The 18,831-nt window shown below is 40.1% G+C and overlaps 1 protein-coding gene across 1 annotated transcript in view; it reads left to right on the top strand.

The window, feature by feature from the left end:
• Nucleotides 1-13,167, top strand: part of LOC310802836 (copine-8-like) — a gene marked incomplete at both ends in the record, with an annotated part of 34,120 nt that extends 20,953 nt beyond the window's left edge. Inside the window, 12 exons of the mRNA XM_083667404.1 lie at nucleotides 1,485-1,589; nucleotides 2,983-3,024; nucleotides 4,501-4,576; nucleotides 5,069-5,125; nucleotides 5,443-5,504; nucleotides 5,834-5,880; nucleotides 6,962-7,143; nucleotides 7,693-7,820; nucleotides 10,781-10,883; nucleotides 11,852-11,909; nucleotides 12,595-12,668; nucleotides 12,967-13,167. Of these exons, the coding sequence (XP_083523530.1) occupies nucleotides 1,485-1,589; nucleotides 2,983-3,024; nucleotides 4,501-4,576; nucleotides 5,069-5,125; nucleotides 5,443-5,504; nucleotides 5,834-5,880; nucleotides 6,962-7,143; nucleotides 7,693-7,820; nucleotides 10,781-10,883; nucleotides 11,852-11,909; nucleotides 12,595-12,668; nucleotides 12,967-13,167 (1,135 nt within the window). The remainder of the gene's footprint in view (nucleotides 1-1,484; nucleotides 1,590-2,982; nucleotides 3,025-4,500; nucleotides 4,577-5,068; nucleotides 5,126-5,442; nucleotides 5,505-5,833; nucleotides 5,881-6,961; nucleotides 7,144-7,692; nucleotides 7,821-10,780; nucleotides 10,884-11,851; nucleotides 11,910-12,594; nucleotides 12,669-12,966) is intronic.
• Between the last annotated feature and the right edge of the window lie 5,664 nt (nucleotides 13,168-18,831).

Consider the following 18,831-nt stretch of genomic DNA (forward strand, 5'->3'; position numbering starts at 1 on the left):
AGACCAGTGTTCACAAACATTGCCGCCTGATGAATTACGTGAAGAGCAGTTTATGAGTTGTTGTTTCAATTTGGAAAAGAACAAACATATGAAACGTTTAGGAATTGCAACTATTTTTATACACAGGGGCTCAAATGTAATTGAACAAATTAACATAATCATAAATAAAATGTTCATTTTTAATACTTTGTCGAGAATCCTTTGCAGGCAATGACTGCCTGAAGTCTGGAACCCATGGACATCACCAAATGCTGGTTTTTCTCCTTTATGATGCTTTGCCAGGCCTTTACTGCAGCTGTCTTCAGTTGTTGTTTGTTCGTGGGTCTTTCTGCCTTTAGTTTTGTCTTCAGCAAGTGAAATGCATGCTCAATCAGGTTGAGATCAGGTGATTGACTCAGCCATTGCAGAATATATCACTTCTTTGCCTTAAAAAACTCCTGGGTTGCTTTTGCAGTATGTTTTGGGTCATTGTCCATCTGTACTGTGAAGCGCCGTCCAATCAACTTTGCTGAATTTGGCTGAATCTGAGCAGACAGTATATCCCTAAACACTTCAGAATTCATCCAGCTGCTTCTGTCTTCTGTCACATCATCAATAACCACTAGTGACCCAGTGCCATTGGAAGCCATGCATGCCCATGCCATCACACTGCCTCCACCGTGTTTTATAGATGATGTGGTATGCTTTGGACCATGAGCAGTTCCAAGCCTTCTCCATACTTTTTTCTTTTTGTCATGGTGGTACAGGTTGATCTTAGTTTCATCTGTCCAAAGAATGCTGTTCCAGAACTGGGCTGGCTTTTTTAGATGTTTTTTTGGCAAAATCTAATCTGGCCTTTCTATTCTTGAGAAATAGGGGAACTATGTATAAAAAGTGTTGTCATTTTTTAAACCAACATGTACAAAAATACCCTTAAATAAAAGCTGGCAATCTCTACTTTAAGCTCACATTGTTTGATTTCAAATCCAAAGTTTTGGAGTACAGAGCCAAAACAAGAAAAAATGCTTTACTTGCGCAGGGCTGTGTGTGTGTGTGTGTGTGTGTGTGTGTGTGTGTGTGTGTGTGTGTGTGTGTGTGTGTGTGTGTGTGTACAGCCTATATGTATATAATGTAGTTGTGTATTGAAAATAGTGTATTGAATTGTCTTTTTCTTCTTTTTTAAATTAAATTAAATTAGATACAGTAAATGTGAAAAACACATGTTTATTCTAATATTGGTGTCTTATAAGCCCCTATGGGGTGGGCATCATTGAGGTGCAAGGACACTTAAAGAAATACAAAATCAATCCATCATGATGTTATCAAAGTGTCCCCAAGTTTAACTCTTATTTAGAGAAATAGACAAACCTCTCACTCTCACTTCTAACAGCCATTTTGTTGTTTTCTGTGGTGGGCCCCAAAGCTCTTCTTTAGCTATTTAACCAGCTTTGATTGGATATGCTGCTCTGCCACTAACAGCCATTGTCTGTCTGTCTGTGTGACAGGTTTACTATCTGCCATAAGACAGAGGTGGTGAAGAACACCCTGGACCCAGTGTGGCAAGCCTTCAAGATCCCCGTCAGGGCCCTGTGCAACGGAGACTATGACAGGTAGGGGGAGATTAACCTCAGAACCCAAAATCTCATCTCTCGTTTGAGATTCTGGTGGTGTAGGAATACAATGGGGACAGGAAGTTGTCAGCAAGTCTCCGTCCACCTTATATTTTTGCCTGAGCCACTCGCTATGTCCCTCTCATTCCATCCATGTTTATAACCTGTCTTGCACTAAATGAAAACATGGAGTTAACTGAATATGTTTTCGATGCCATCATTTTGCAGGTAGGCATTATGCATTCAATTCCCTGTTTGAAAACAAATCTGAAGTGCCTACTGAACTCCTCTCAATTCGTTGATAGAATCTATGGCGCTGTTCAAATTCACTGGTTGCATCCGCCTCCCAGCCCCACTTGCATAACTGTTCGCCAGTCTGACCTTGTGAGACGAGTAGGAAATTGATTGGCCATCTCTACATCTCACTCATGCATCACATTTGTGCCATGCATCACATCCATTATTTCTCAGAGGCTATGTGAAGGAAGATCTAATACAGAAATGTGGAAGTATCTTTTCTGAGAGAGAAAAGATACTTCAGCAGAACCTTAATCTATGACTACAGGTGAGAGGAGAGGGAGAGAGAAAGTCCCTGTGATGGTGGATGAGATGATCAGCAATATAAATCCAATCCATTATTATTATAAATGCAACAGTATATGAGAAGCCAGAGCTGGCTTGTTTCAGTGCGCTCCTCTGGGATTTTACATCAGCCTTTATCAGTAATACATTTAAGCAACTACTAGGCAGGAAAACGCTATGACGTTAAGTCCATACATCATAAATGGCAGAATGTAAACATAACTGGAGACACTGTATTCTTGGAGACAGGCGGCAACATTACGATTGCAAGCGAAAGAGTCAAAAACTATTGCTAATTAACATTAAAAATGACTGAAAAGGTGTCTGCAGTTATGTTTACATTCAACAGTTTATGATGTATGAACTTTAAAAGTATATAGCATCAACAGGTCAGCTTCAATGTTTAGTTTAGTTTATTTGCACAACAGAAATACATTCATGAAACACAAAAGTGGAATAAAATAAAATAATGAAAAACAATGTGCCGTTGAGGTGGAAAATTACTTTTTTCAAACAAACCTAATAATGTTAGTTTGTTATGTACGTTTCCAGATAAAGCATCATGACTGCATGAATTTGTTTTCTCTCCAATCAAACCCTGCAATCCTTAGTGCACTGGGAATCCCTATATACAGTGGTCTCTGTAAGTAAAGGAACAGTGAAGCATTTTTTCCTATAAGACCTTTCTGTGGACTGCCAGTTAACAAGTCAGAATCATCCCCTTACACAGATGAGCGCCTCTTTCTAAGTAGAGAGATTATCAACCACCAGACTAATTGGTTTTCTAATGGAATTTCCCCCCCCCCCACAGGAGCATAAAGGTGGAGGTGTACGACTGGGACAGAGATGGAGGGTAGGGGAGCACTTACTTTTTCTCAGACCCTTATATATATTTATGTATATTTGCACATACAGGAAATTGACTTGATGAGGTTGGTGCATGGACATAAAAAACAAATAGCAAAATGACGGCCCAAGTCTGGACCACGTCTGTTTTCTTACGGAATCTGGATGTGGCCCAGTTCTGGCTGCCATTCCTGAGCCTTATCTTTGCCATGAAAAGGGCAGACTTTGGCCAGCATGTGGATGTGGCACAGGTACGACTTTGTTGCCCAGGCCAGAAGTGGACTGACTCTGGCCATCATACCTGAGCGTGATCTTTGCCATGAAAAGGCCAGACCTTGGCCGGTATGTGGATGTGGCCCAATTATCACTTGATAAACGGTCCAGATATGACCTTATCCAGCCCATTTCTGGACCATAATTCCAAGTGGTAACTGGACCACATCCACATATTGGCTAAGATTTGGCCTAGGTATGGCGACCAGAGCCGGTCAACTTCTGGCCCAGGGAACAAACCTTGAACCAGGGCCACATCAACATTCTGGCCCAAGTTTGGCCAATTTGTGGCAAAGGCCTGGCTTAGTAAGTGTGGCAAAGTAAACAAGCCCTTTTTGAATTTCAACAGTTGGGCTTTCTAGTCCTGCCCTGGATGATCTCCAGTTTGTTTACAAGCAACACATCAAATTCTCCAGTTCCCCAACAGGTTCTGAACACTTTATGACAATTGTATTTGTAAAAAGCACTATTCAAATCCATTCGATTGTATAGAGTGTAACTTGGATTATGCTTGCCATCCCCCAAGTTCCCTAGCCAACCAAAGCACTTGGATGATAAGAATATCCCACGCTCACTGTAAACCATGCCCCTATCCCGTTTGGCCTCATAAGGACTGGAGTGACTGTGGAAAAGCAATTGGCTGTGGCACGCACAGCGTAAGCCCCGCTGTGGAAAGCCAGCTATGGGAACTTGCACCACATTACCAGAGCTGGCTCATAAGCAATGTATCAGGCCACATTCCTCATATCAGAGATTGTGCCCATCAGCAAAGTTACAATTGTCACCCAGTGCTGGTCCCCCACATTTAGACCAAAACAGTAACAACAGGAAGGTATCAGGGCCAGATATCACATGCCAGAGCTGGCCCATGAACAACATGCCAACTCTCACCCAGTACTCATTAACCACACCAAAGATGGCCCAGTAACTACAGGAATGTATCAGGGCCACATTCATCATAGTATACCAGAGCTGACCCATAGCAATTTGCCAACTCTTCCACATTCGGACCAGGTCTGACCCATATACTACTTGCTGTTTCTGGCACTCAGCCATATGCACCACCACAAAACCAGATCTGGCCCACAATTATCTGCTAACTGGGTAAGATATTCAATTGTAATTGTAGTTTTTCTTATGTATATGTGTGGGCAATCACAGGTGAAAGGTAACCCTGTAATGTGATTCTATCTATCCATTGCTCTTCTAGCCATGACTTCATTGGAGAGTTCAGCAGTAGCTACAGGGAGATGTCCAGAGGCCAGTCACAGTTCACTGTCTACGAGGTGAGAGATTCTCACTACTGTGTACACACACACACACACACATATATGCATGCATGCATGCATACATACATACATACATACATACATACATACATACATACATGCATACTCCATAGATTATGTAGGCTACTATATACGCTTTTCCTTCAAATGTTGTTGCCTGTTGCGAACTTCTTGAGCAAAATATAAACCCTGAAAGTTAAGATCAATGATGGCAGTTTTATCGCACCTGATGAACAGACAGACAGTGCAAGGGCACCAAGTGACGGGAGGACACAGGGATGACCTATACCTCTGCTGCTGAATACCACACCTTCTACAGTCATGCAGAGTCTGGGCAATAATCTTTACTCTCATGCATCCACCTTCATCACATAGTCAATTTGATGAAAGAGTATTTGGTTTAGTCAGGATCATTCAGTTCCCTTGCCTTTGTTCTCAACTGGACATCAATAAGACTTAGCTAAGTGAACCAAGCAATGTTCTCTGCAGGTGCTAAATCCAAAGAAGAAAGGGAAGAAGAAGAAGAAATACCTCAACTCAGGAACGGTGAGTTGATACCCAGCTCTGCGCATCTTAGAAAGGCCATCTGCCCTTCAATGTTTCCGGATTCCATTCTCACTACCATTCTCCATACTCCATTTAACGGGCCTGAACCTCTTCTCAGGTTCTATACATATCAGTTAGGAGAACAATGGTAACTGAATTTATAACGACAAATATAAGCTTTTTGTAAAGTTTAGCCTTGGGCTGAAATTATGTTTGAAAATATGCCAGAGATCTTGACTGTTGGACTATTACAGGTAAACAACAGTAGTTACTGTACACAACTCCTTATTTTCCTTAACCTTAACGTTTCTTGACAGGTAACCCTCCTGTCATGCCTAGTGGACATGGAGCTCACCTTTCTGGACTACATCAAAGGCGGGTAAGTTACGAATGATTTAGAAATTTGTTTTTATATTAATTGTGCGCTGTAATTGTGTACATATCCTCCACTGCTTCCAAGAAGACATTAGTGCAAATTGGTTCTACTCATGCAATATCTCCTCATTCACTGCTAGGCTCACATACAGTACTAGTGGGTTGTAGATGATTACCAAACTCAAAGCTGAGAGGCTGATAAATGATTTTCCAACACTCAGATCGATAACCTCCTCAATAAATTGAGTTAGTTAAATTACTTTGAATCATGCTGTGACCTTATCTTTCAAGAGTGACATCTCAACATTGTTCTTATTTGATTTTGTCTTGTAGGACTCAGATTAATTTCACGGTGGCAATTGATTTCACTGCATCAAATGGTGAGTGACTGAATCAGCTCTTTGCCCTTGTAAGGGGATACCAGAGCAGCAAGATCTTGCTGACATTACCTAATTGATTCCTTAACACTTTGTCAGATTGTTTTGTCTGTCTGTTTTGTCTGTCTATTTGTTTTGTCTGTCTGTGTCTTTGTTTGTTTGTCTGTCTGTTATGTATCTGTCTCTTTGACTGTTGTTTTGTCTCTCTACCTGTCTACCTGTTTGTCTCTCTCACCTTGCAGTGAAATGCATTCTGTATCCAGATTGTGTCCACATGAAAAGATAGGTGTAAATGGTAAAAATACACATTGTGATCAAATCTGATAACAATGCAGACACGGAAGTGTAAGAACATCAAGGACAGTCACAACTTCTGTGTTTAAGGAATGTTTTACTTGTGTATCAGGCAGCAGTAAGTCCATACTCTGGGTCCAGCTGTGTGGTCTGAACCAAGAACTGAGTTTTCCCTCAGCTCTTGTCATATCTTACCCTTTGATATATCATCCAGTCTGAAGCAGTATACAATGCATTTACATCTTCATGTCATACCAACCTGTATATTAATTGGTTTGATCGTTTTTGTCACACTTAACTTGATCACTCACCATCACAGGATGTTGTCTCTTAACAGTCTAAATCTTACAGAAGTCAGGTAAAGGGTGCATTTTAATGCAAGGTGTAAATGCGAGCTGGCCAGATCCGATCATTATTAGATAATTCGATCTCGATGTTAATGCAAGCTGTAAATGTGGTCTTTGTCTGTCTACCTGTCTCTGTGTTTGTCTCTCTGTCCATTTGATTGTACGTCAATGTCAGAAAAACAAATGCCAGAAAATAAATGTTTACATTTGCTATGATCTTTATTGTTTGAAAGTTTACTTGGTACAACTTGTTTTGAAAAAGGTCTTGCAGTCAGAACTTTTACAATATAACGTACAATACAATATAATATTAACTATCCTCAATCCTTTATCCTCTAACCCTAACCCATATCTTTGTTTCAATTTAGTATATAGAGTAGCCCATGGGGATGCGTATTCATTGTGTGAGGCTAAACTCTTTTTCATTGTGTTTTTGGTCTTAGGCAACCCATCCCAGCCCACCTCTCTCCACTACATGAGCCCGTACCAGCTCAATGCATATGCTATGGCGTTGAGGGCGGTGGGTGAGATCATCCAGGACTACGACAGTGACAAGTTGTTCCCCGCACTTGGCTTCGGGGCCAAGCTACCCCCGGATGGCCGGGTTTCACACGAGTTTGCCCTGGTGAGAAGCCCCCCCCTATCCATCCCTCCTCTATCCCTACATACCCCACTTGCTACCTACCACTCTCCAGTCTCAGCCACTCACAGTCCTCTCCCTGTATGTCCCATCCAGATGTTGTGCCTGAGGTGCTGGCAGCCATTGCAGCTGCTCAGCGTTGGGTAACACTCTCCCGGGAGCCTGAGACAGGACCCATATGCATTAATCTAAGCATTAAGGGTTTACTGAGTCAACTCCTTAAGTGGGCTGTATGGGGAGAGGGTGAGGCAGAAAGGAACGGATCTCACCATATTTAAGAGACAGTCAGCACACACACATACATATATATATATATATATATATATATATATATATATACACACACTCTATATATATGCCATTTAGCTGACACTTATCCAAAGTGACTTACATTGCAGTGAGTGCATACATTTTTCAGTATATATGGTCCCATCAGGCACATGAATTTGTGGGATAAGCTAACTTGACAATACAAGGCTAAAGGAAGTGTATACCATCACTGAACAGAGGTACACATTTCTTTCCTTTGTAAAGAATGGAAACTCTCAGAACCCGTACTGCAGTGGGATTGAGGGGGTAATGGAGGCCTATTACCAGAGTCTGAAGTCTGTGCGTCTCTATGGACCCACCCACTTCTCCCCTGTCATCAACCATGTGGCCAGGTAAGCCGCATGCACAAACGCACGCACACACACACACACTTCACTTGGACAAGAGTCTATTTTTTGTTTGTGTATTTGACTGCTAGAAAAGCAAGGACTGTATTTATGTTTTTTCTCATTTCCATTAAGAAAACCATCCATACTGGTCTGAGTACTGCTTGCTTGTTGTCTAGTTCGTCATTCCTGTGTTCTCATTGGCTGTTGTGTTGAGTGTGGCAGACTGACCTAGGTGCTTACTATTGTTTGGTCAAGGGTTTATTACCTGTGGTGCAATTCTAATCAACTCCTACAGTGAACTAACTAATCAATAACCTCTCATTAGATACAGTACCATCCAAGTGTGTGACCATAGGAGATTCATGTACTGTAAATGTGCTAATAGCTAAATCAATAACTCTCTGGTGGCATGGACATACGTAACAATCATGCATGGCCTTTGGAGTTTGAGAAAATCATTTGTGCTTTATATGTAACTGCCGTCTGCATGGTGATTGATGAGCTACATAGAGGTGTTGCGATAAAAAAAAAAAAAAAGCGTAAGAAATAGCCACAAATAAAGGCGGTAATTCTCAAAACTCCCACTATCCACAGAAACAAATGAAAAAATCTTGAGCTCAGATTAGATTACAACAGTACACCAATGCCTTCGTTTGAAGAAATCTAACTTCATATTGAATTAGGGTGATACATGGGCGCCTTCAAGCATGATTCCTTTCTTATTGCATCAATAAAATGCTAACTCAACCAGTCAAGCGTGGATCTCCTCCACATCATAAGTCGTTCGATGTTGCTGAGCATCATAGGCTTTGCTCTATTTACCAATGTGGACACTATCAGAGAGTACATTGCCCAGTCCCCATGGTTGACCAGTGATCATTTGAGCCCAGTAGAACAAAACTGGACTTTGTGTCTCTCAGTAGCGTGCAGTGCCATGCTCCATTTGGTGTTCAAAAACTAATTTCTATCCTCGGATGGACAATAAAGTTATATTCGATTATATTCTACACCATTGGGAAGTCTTGTCTAGCCATCTATAAGGCTGACTGAAACAATCCCTCTCCCCTGTCTCGTATCATCACCCATCAGATCCCATCTATTTCTCTCTACTGTCTGCCCACGTGCCCTAAGAATAGCTCTGTTGTTCATTGCTAATTTCTTTACAGCGTGTGACAAAAACACACTGTTGCAAATAAGCAACGCTAAGTGTCACATGAGACTGTGGTACGTTTTTGTAGGGTTATTTTTAGATTAATATATTTTTTTTTGCTGACTACTTCTGAACCTTAGACCAAAAGTCAGACACCTTCGGGCAATACCAAAACAGATGATCTATTGCTTTGGTTTCCTCACTACAAATCTGCGTAGTGGCGATTGTTCAATGCCCCATATGGTGAGCATTATCTTATTTTATATATCAATTTCAATTGAAAAATACAAAGTGATGAGTCAATTGTTGTTTTATATATTGATTCATAAACTTGATGCCTTAGGATAGGAACATCAAAAATCTCTTCTCAGCTATCTAGCGGTCAGTGTTATTGATCTTAAATGAAACTGGCATACTGATCTATTTATACTAATCTTTTTCAGCCATTTGTGATTTTGAATATGAGGCAGACAAACTATAAAGTCCCATATTATTTTAAAGTTGTTTGTGACATAATAAATTCCATCCTTTATAATATCATTGATGAAAATGATTCCGTTGTGAAACATGTTTTCCATAAACTTTTTTCCAATCAATATATTTGAGTTTATCAAGACTATTTGCTGTAATATTTGATCTGACTGTTCTGGTGCATAACATTGAAATGGTAACCAGCTTTGTATGGCTTGTTTTAAGAAGGGTGATACTTTGTACAGCATTTAATTTTCAATGTACCAAAAATTAGATGTTATAAAGGCAAAAAGGCCCATTTTAAATAGAGGATGAGCTTCTCTCAGGAATGATTGAAGCTTTTAGCTTTTAGTTTTTTTTAGACGCTTTTAGTGAGAGGTTCAATGCTTTGATATTTAATCATTTCAACCCCCCATATTCATGTTTAATTATTTATATATATATATATATATATATATATATATATATATATATATATATATATATATATATATATATATATATATATATATATATATATACAGTACCAGTCAAAAGTTTGGACACAACTTCTCATTCAATGGTTTTTCTTTATTTGTATTATTTAAATTAGATTAATATTGAAGACATCAAAACTATGAAGGAACACATATGGAATTATGTCGTAAACAACAAACCAGAATATGTTTTATATTTTTGATTATTTAAAGTAGCCACCTTTTGCTTTGATGACAGTTTTGCACATTCTCGGCAAGGTGTGTCCAAACCTTTGAATGAATACCAAGTATGTCTACTGCTCCATCAACCCATTTTATTTGTTATCTGCATAATGTAATGAAATGAAACGATTGTATCTTTCAGTGATCCAGTACTTGTAGTATAGTACATTTTTCACAATTAGGTTTTAACCCAGAGAGACTAGAGAAATTGTTCCAAGTCAACAAGACCTAGAAGTGATCTGGATTGTGGACTCTTTTGTCCACACTTTATTCAGGGATTAAACACTTTTGTCCCACACAATAAGAGGATCAGCTGTACTTATATTGTGGAAAAAAAGTCAGTTCTAAATGTCACCGAATGAGAGTGCAGTGTATTACATGTAAGGACCAAACACCTGACAAAGTGGTTCCAATATGAACCCCAAGGCATTTAATTCAGTGTAGCAATGGGTGTAACTATGAGCTTGTTTGACCAAGGCACCAGCAAAGCAAACATTTGGAAAGGGACATATAGTATAGAGTGCATTTCACCTTACTCACCTCTTTATTCTCTTTCCACCAAGCACTCTTTCCTTCATTTTCTCTCTCACTCTCTCTACCCTCCCTATCCCCCTTCCTCCCTCTTTCCTTCTCACTCTCTTCAGGTATGCATCTGCAGTCAAAGACGGTTCCCAGTACTTCATCCTTCTCATCATCTCTGACGGAGTCATTACTGACATGGCACAGACCAAGGAATCCATTGTAAATGTATGAACTCTTCCTCTCTCATTCATTAACACTAAACATCACCACCACACTATACCAGGTTCCAACAACTCAGTGATTCTTGAGGGTGCCCTGAACCAACCAAGATCTAACATGAAATTTGTATGAATTCAGCAGAACACCAAATTTGTATTGAATATTACAACTACAAATGTGACTTGTATGGCGTTTAGGCAGTATTAGGCATTCACTTTGAGTGGTTAAGGGTTAGTACTGAACTGCCAGTTTCCGTCTTTCCTATTGAACTTCCAGGATAAATGGTCCCTTTCACGTCCGCTCGGTCTCATTTGTAGCTTTTCATATGCCCTGGGTTGTAATATTTGGTGTTCTGCTGTTTGTATGAATTGGGATTCCATGATTTGTTCTGGGAATGCCTAGGACTCCCACAACGTGTGTGATAATTACATAGAATCACTGCTCTGTGTAAAACAGATTCCCTTCTGTGATGTAATTGTGGAGTAAGATATGAGAGCAATTATTACCAGGCTCCCCAGAATAGAGGTCCTCATATCTCATGTCATCTCTACCATTTCCATCTAATGACCATACAAAGTTATGAAACACAGATGTGTTCATTTATCATTGTCACTAGCTGTTGGCGACCCACCCCAATGAGATGCGATAAACAAAATTGCAATACAACGCAATAGACCGCAGCTCAAGGAAAAGATGGAAAGAGTCATTTATAAGCTGTCAGGCTGGCTGAGATTCAGACAAAGTTGTGTATGCTTGACACTAGAGAGTCACTAATTCCGGAATAAGTTCCACAAAAGTTCTAGATTAGGTGGTAACCAACCATGTAAAGGGCCAGAATTGGAAAACATTGCTCACCTTCTGACAATAAATCTCTTGTCTCTCTCTAGAAAGGCTATTACTGTATATTTAGAACTTTTAGATAACAATGGATCTTTTCATGCATGCATCTTTTCTCTCTATTTTTCCCACCTAAGGCTTCTTCTCTGCCTATGTCAATTATAATTGTTGGGGTTGGACCAGCTGAATTTAATGGTAAGACACATGTCTGTGCGTGTGTGTCTCCTCTAATCTCATTCCTGTGTTATGTTCACTCTCGCCACTCACCCAGCTTTCCTCTCTATTCTGCTGCTCTCCTCTCCCTTGCTCCCTCTCTCTCCCATTTGCCTTCACAATGGATTTTCTATGATGATGCTCCTTTGACAGGATATTGTCGTTTATCAGAACAAAAGTTCCATTCACCTTCATGGAGAAATGACAAATACCTCTCTTCTTTGTTGGTGGAAAGATATTGACAATTCATAAAACAGCACTCCATAAAATGCATTCATTCCTTATGAGCAATTCGCCAAGTCAACTGGCCCTAAAGATTATCAAGCTTATAAAATCAATGTGCACAGTAGCATGATTTCCCCGTGGAAACCATCATTGGCTTCCCTTCCACGTATTCCAGAACATAATTCCCCATGTGCTCATCACCGTCCAATAGTGTGCAAGTGTACTGTACAACCAATGACTTTATGTTTCACACTCGGATTCCATTGTACTCATGCTGTGTTTAGCATCGACAACACATCGCATGCCTCTCACCCAATAGCGTGCTAATGGCTCAGTGCAGTGCACATAGACTGCTCATGTGTCATTCTCCATGGCCGTGCTTAATGTTGACACGGTAATGTGGGCTTTTGACACGGCATGGATGATGCGCTTCTCTCCTCAGAAATGATTGAGCTGGATGGGGATGAGGAGAGGATCTCGTCCCAGGGACGATTCGCTGAGAGGGACATTGTCCAGGTACAGAGCATTCTGTGTGCTCCACTGCCTCCCAGACTGAACTACTGTACATTCAGCAGAATGTCTTTGTAGAATGCCATTTAGATCTATGTAGATTGTCTAAGTATGTGAATTAATGACCTTCTCCCTCTCCCCTCCTTCTCTGTCTCCATCTCTGCCCCTTTCATTCTCTCTTCCACACCCTCCCTCTCCTTTATCTACTTTCTCAACTTTTCTCCATGTGTTCCATTTTCTTTTCGCTCTCTTACTTTCACTCTCTTCCTCTCTCCCTCCCTCCCTCCCTCCCTCCACCCCCCAGTTTGTTCCGTTCAGGGACTACATCGATCGCAGAGGGAATCACATCCTTAGCATGGCCCGTCTGGCCAAAGAGGTCCTGGCTGAGATCCCCGACCAGTTCCTGTCCTACATGAGGACCAGAGGAATCAAGCCAGGTCCCTCTCCCCCTTCCTACACCCCAGCGGTACACCCACTCCTTACCCGACGGGTAAGCCGAATCTGAAGGGTAAGCCCCCCCCCCAACCCCTCTCTCTACATCAGGGCCCACCATGGCCTACTCTCATCTCTGCTTCTTCTTCTTCCTCTTCACTGGATTTTGATGGCGGACAACAAACCACCCGACTCTCATGACGTTGCACTTTTGTGAACTCTGGGATCCCTCAAGGCCTTTGTCAGCCACATGGATGGAATGGACAAAAGGGGTTGGCTTTGGGTTTTTGTTGGCCCTCTTGAAGTATTTCCTCCCAGAGGTCAGAAGTCAAAGTTCACTGATATGACGCAGGAAGAACTTATGGGACGGGAAGTAACCAGGATCAGCATCCAAGCAAAAGGGTCCAATCTGTGGAAAACCATACATTTCTGCCTGTTATTTCTACTTCCTCTACTTTCTCCCACCTCCACCCCTCTTTCACAAATTGTCTCTCTCTAATTGTTTAAAAAGTCGTGGATGAAGGTGAGGATTTTTTACTCTACATTTCGACTGCTCAATACCAGCTACTATCACTAAAATGTTTTGGGCTGCTGAGACTGGTGGTAGTAATGAAGATAATTGTACAAAGTGGTTAGACCCAGGAGCCACACCCCTTATGACCTTTTGTGAAGCATGTTCTAGTGTAGAGAAGCATGCAGTGTAGTCCTGCACTCAGGGCTTTGTTGTTTTCCTACTGCCACCATCACCACCACCTATGTTCCCAATGTCCGCCTGCCTTGACTCAACGGGGGACTCTTCCCCACAGTCTGATCATATTATATATAACAGGGACTCAACCAGCCTTACTCTTGGTCGGATACATTCACAGTCGCCATGCTCATAAGGATTCTGGACTTGTGGATCTCAATGCCCAGAAGTCAAAAACACACATTCCATACACCAGTGTGTCATCTTACATTACAGTTTTGAGAACTTTGTATTTCACAAGCATTCTCTATTTTATGTCTACCTCTTGCTTCATTTGGTGTTTCCGAACCCTGTATAGCATTGAAATGGCAGGATGTTTACAGTATGTGTATAATGGAAGATGTTTGGGCCTACCTTACACAATATCACTGTTGTCTTCTTGCAAAAATGGGTGGATTACACTATGCCAGTCGATACATATATCAGAAACTCTGACGACTCTACTGCAGTGTAATAACAAGACACTGTCAATATATAGCATGAAAACTCGTCACTTCTGGTGACGAGTTTTCAGGTTATATACACTTCCATCTTAGAACCCTTGGAAAAAATAACCATATGTAACCAAATTGAAAAGGTGATGAACTTAATCCTCAAGTTGAACCCCTACCTGCGAATTGCTAGCTTTTCACTGGTGTAACTGGTTAACATCTGGTATTTCAGTGACAGTCACATGTGCAATACAGAGGACACAGGTTTGAGACTTGTGTGAGCAACTTGGAGTATGAGGAAGCATTTCTGTTTGCAGCAGTGTGACACCTGTTTCATTGGTGCCGTGACCCGAATCTGTGATGTTGTGAGTGTAACCAAGTTGAAAAAGTGATGCACTCACTCCGAAATACCCACACCCGTGCCATCAAAAACCTTTTTTTGGCAATACAGAGACTCGTGTGAGCAACTCAGAGTGCAAGGAAGTATTACACATACAGACCCTGTGTAAGTAGTGGGACAATGAAGCATTTTTTTCTTTTAGCTCTATATTCCAAAGGTTTGGATTTATCAAACAATTACTATCAGGTGAAAGTAGAGATTCTCAGCTTTTATTTGAGGGTATTTGTCTACATATTGGTTTCACCATTTAGAAATGACAACACTTTTTTCATCCCCCTATTTCGGGGTACCAAAAGTAATGGAACAGTTGGCTTGACAGGTGTTTCTGGTAAGTCAGGTGTTTTTGTCACTTGTGCGACTTGTCATTTGTGTGACTTTAGAGAGCTATCAATGTCTAGCATTGATTCTAGATTTTGTGTTTGCCTTTGGAGTCTGCTATTGGTTTCTGTCAGCATGAGGACTAAAGAGGTGTCAAGGAAGCCATTATTAGGCAAAGAAATGTGAAACATAGCCAAAACCGTAGGCTTGCCAAAATCAACAGTTTGGAATATCAACATTAAAAAGAAAAAAACACACTGGTGAGTTCAGAATGAACAGTATAGCTGCCACTAGAACTGGCTAACTTGTCTTAATTGATGATATTACTGCTGACAGCATTAACATACATTTAATTTCTTGATACGATTTTAGGCAAAAAGATAACAAACAACAACTGAAGATGGCTGCAGTACAAGGCCTGGCAGAGCATCACCAGAGAATATACCCAGTGTCTGGTGGAGTCAATGGGTTGCAGACTTCAGGCAGTTATTGTATGCAAAGTATTGTCAACCAAATACTAAACATGAGTGCTTGATTTGGACATTATATTAATCTGTCCCATTACTTTTGGTGCCCTAAGATAGGGGGAAATAGGGGGAAAAAGTGTTGTCATTTCTAAATGGTGAAACCAATATTCACACAAATACCATCAAATAAAAGCTGATAATCTATACTTTAACCTAATGGTGATTTGTGTTTGATTTCAAATCCATACTTTTGGAGTATATAGCCAAAAGAAGAAAAAAATGCTTCACTGTCCCATTACTTACACAGGGTACTGTACATCTCCATTTTGGTACATTTTTGATATGCCATATTTCTAGTTACATAATCAATATGATTCATCCAGTGTTTTGATATTACATACAGGCTATACATATATAACTTGTACTTCCATGTCTGTTTAGAACTCTGGATATTACAATAAATGGATAATAAGATGCTAAATCAGTTATCTGAAAATGAAAAAAAGGCACTTATACAGTGCCTATAGAACGTCTACACCCCCTTTCAAAATGTTCATTGCCCCAGAACCTGGAATCGAAATACATTTAAATTATGACTTTTTTTATGATCTACACAGCCTACTGGACACTTTCAAAGTGAAAGAAATGGTTTTAAAGGGTTTTAATGTAATTTATTAAGAATACAAAAACAGAGAAGACCTCTTTGCAAAGGTCACACCCTTGCTGTGGCTTTCCAAAATGTTGCTAAAATGCTTTGCTAAAATGTAAAAATGTCTTCAACATGTTCCTCAATAAGCTGAATTGAGTGAAAGGATAATAGTTAATGTTATTTAAGAATGAATACCATTGCTTTTTGTTTGAATTGGAATCAATTACAAACTGTGTTGATTACTGTTCCTGTGTTCCTGACAAACTCCTAAGTGCCTGCCGGTGACAAGCATACCCATAACATGATGCAGCTGCCACTATTTTCCACTCGAGCGATGGTGCGGAATGGCGATGCATGTCCTGCACTTTCCACTTTGCACTATCCATGTTTAAAATGAGGAGGAGGAGGAGAGAGTCCTAATTTAATTCAATTCCAGGCTCTGGGGAACAAAAGGTGAACATTTTTAAATCGGGTGTAGACTTCCTATAGGCACTGTATGGTTATTAGTTGCAGAGTTCTATACTCTTGAGGGAATGTGCAGTGTGTCCAATTATTCAAAACCACTGCGTTGGTCACTTTTTAGCCAAAGTACAAGCAGTCTACTGTATGCTAGTTTGTTTTGTCCAGTTCTATAGTATATTATGATATCAAAGCACAAATGAATTATATGAAAACAGTTGTAGATACCCAATGGTACCTTGTTAGACTGCCTAATTTAAATGTGTTTTCTGGATAATGCTAAGCACTGCGTTGTTACATTGTATACTGAATTTTTGTATAACCGTTTATTTCTTTAAACAATAGCATCATATGGGGTCCTGTTTAGTCACTGAGTCACCAGGGAAAGTGAAAGTGTCATGTTCTTATGCTTCAGGAATGCGTGTTTAAATCATGGACCGGTAAAACTTTATTTGAAGGGTCTACTTATAAACTCCTTATGAACCATTAGTAAACTATTTGTGGTTTACCCATTTATGAAAGCTTTTTATACACTACAGGTATCACATTTTATTTGTTAATGTTTTTATTGATATTAGTAAATACATGTGTGCAATACATTTTTTTATTGCGAGTGCCTGTAATCATATTTAAATCATGAATAACAGGCCTTATAGATGTATTTACATAAGTTGATCATATTTAAATCATGAACGACAGGCCATTAGATGTATTTGCATAATGTAATGGTTTACAGGAGACCTTCAAATAATGTGTAAGCCGTTAATAAATAAGTGTTTACAATGTCAAATAAAAATAAACTCAACAGTTCAACAAAGTCAAAGAGCCCTCTCATGGTGCCGAGGAATGTTGCCTCTGACCAGCTGGTTATACGTTTTGATTGAATAGGCCCTTGAAGTCTCTTATGTTTCTTTATATGGAAAGAAAGTGGTTTGGCTGGTAATTTTAGTGTTCCTCTTGTTGTAATGTACTGTTAATTTGGCCCCATGAGATGGTGGGTGTTGGATTGCACAATGTAGCACAACTGGTTTTAACTATTGGTTTACTGGTCCAAACTAGCAAATTGGACTGGACCCAACTAAACTAGACTGGATCATACCAGATAATACTGGGGCATTCCTCTTGTAGCTGCTGGAGAAGTAAACTGCAGCAAACTGCCGGGACTGTGACTTTCGCTCTGAAACAGAAGATGGGGCATTTCATTTATTTATCACGACAAGATGTCATCTTCATCTCACCCCCACACACTCACATATACTGTATATGTATTTATGGATGAAAAATGCATGAAACTTGCATAACGTGGAGAGGGTCTAACAATGGAAACTGTGTCTTATTCTCTCTCACTGAGGAGAATTATGAAGATAAATAGTCTTCAGCAGTCAGTTTCAACATGATCAAAATACAGTATTCACTCCCACATGGTTTAGCATCCAACTTAGACAACTATATACTGTATCCATATTCATGATGAAGATATGAAGGGATATATAGACTCACATCAGGCATGTATTTACCCTCAGGACTAGAAAATAAAAGCTAAGCTCAGAGTATACTTGTTAGGGACACAGCATTTTAAAGTAGGCTCTGTAGGGTTTGTCACATGCATTCGCATGTGCAAAACAAAACACCCTGTCTCGTTGAGTCTATGAAAATGTTATGAAGTAATAATCAAGAGCATTTATTAGGAGGAAAAAACACAATCAAAGCAATTGTATGGCGAGCCAACCACATATTACTTGTGGACAGATTTAATGAAAGTCTCACTGCCTCCCACAGACAATGATGTGCATCCATGTCACTTTGCCAAGACGAGAACATGTGAGCATGACGGGCTTACCAGTGACTGCATCAGAGCGCCTCAAAAGCCCATGTAATCTCACACACACACACACACACACACACACACACACACGACATGAACGTTGTTTACCTATGATACTTTATCAAATGCTTGTGATGATGATATCCTACTGTTTTATAGCATGCTGCAGATAATGTTTGCATGTGTCATTTTCTAATGGAGATGCACCAAGTAATTGTACATGACAGCATTTTGTGTTTGTGAGTACTATAGAAACTCTGCCTTAAAATCTCACTGAACTCTCAGAATTGTGCAATGCCTTCAGATGTGTAATGACTGATTCTCAATATGTGTCTGTGCTCAGTTGTTTGTGTATTAATGCACAGCCACTCCTATGTCAGAGTCATCTATTGTGCTCTCAGAACCAGTGGTTGGGATGATATAAATAGGAGGGGAGTATG

This window comes from Argentina silus (assembly GCF_951799395.1).
Source record: "Argentina silus genome assembly, chromosome: 3".
Taxonomy (NCBI): Eukaryota; Metazoa; Chordata; class Actinopteri; order Argentiniformes; family Argentinidae; genus Argentina; species Argentina silus.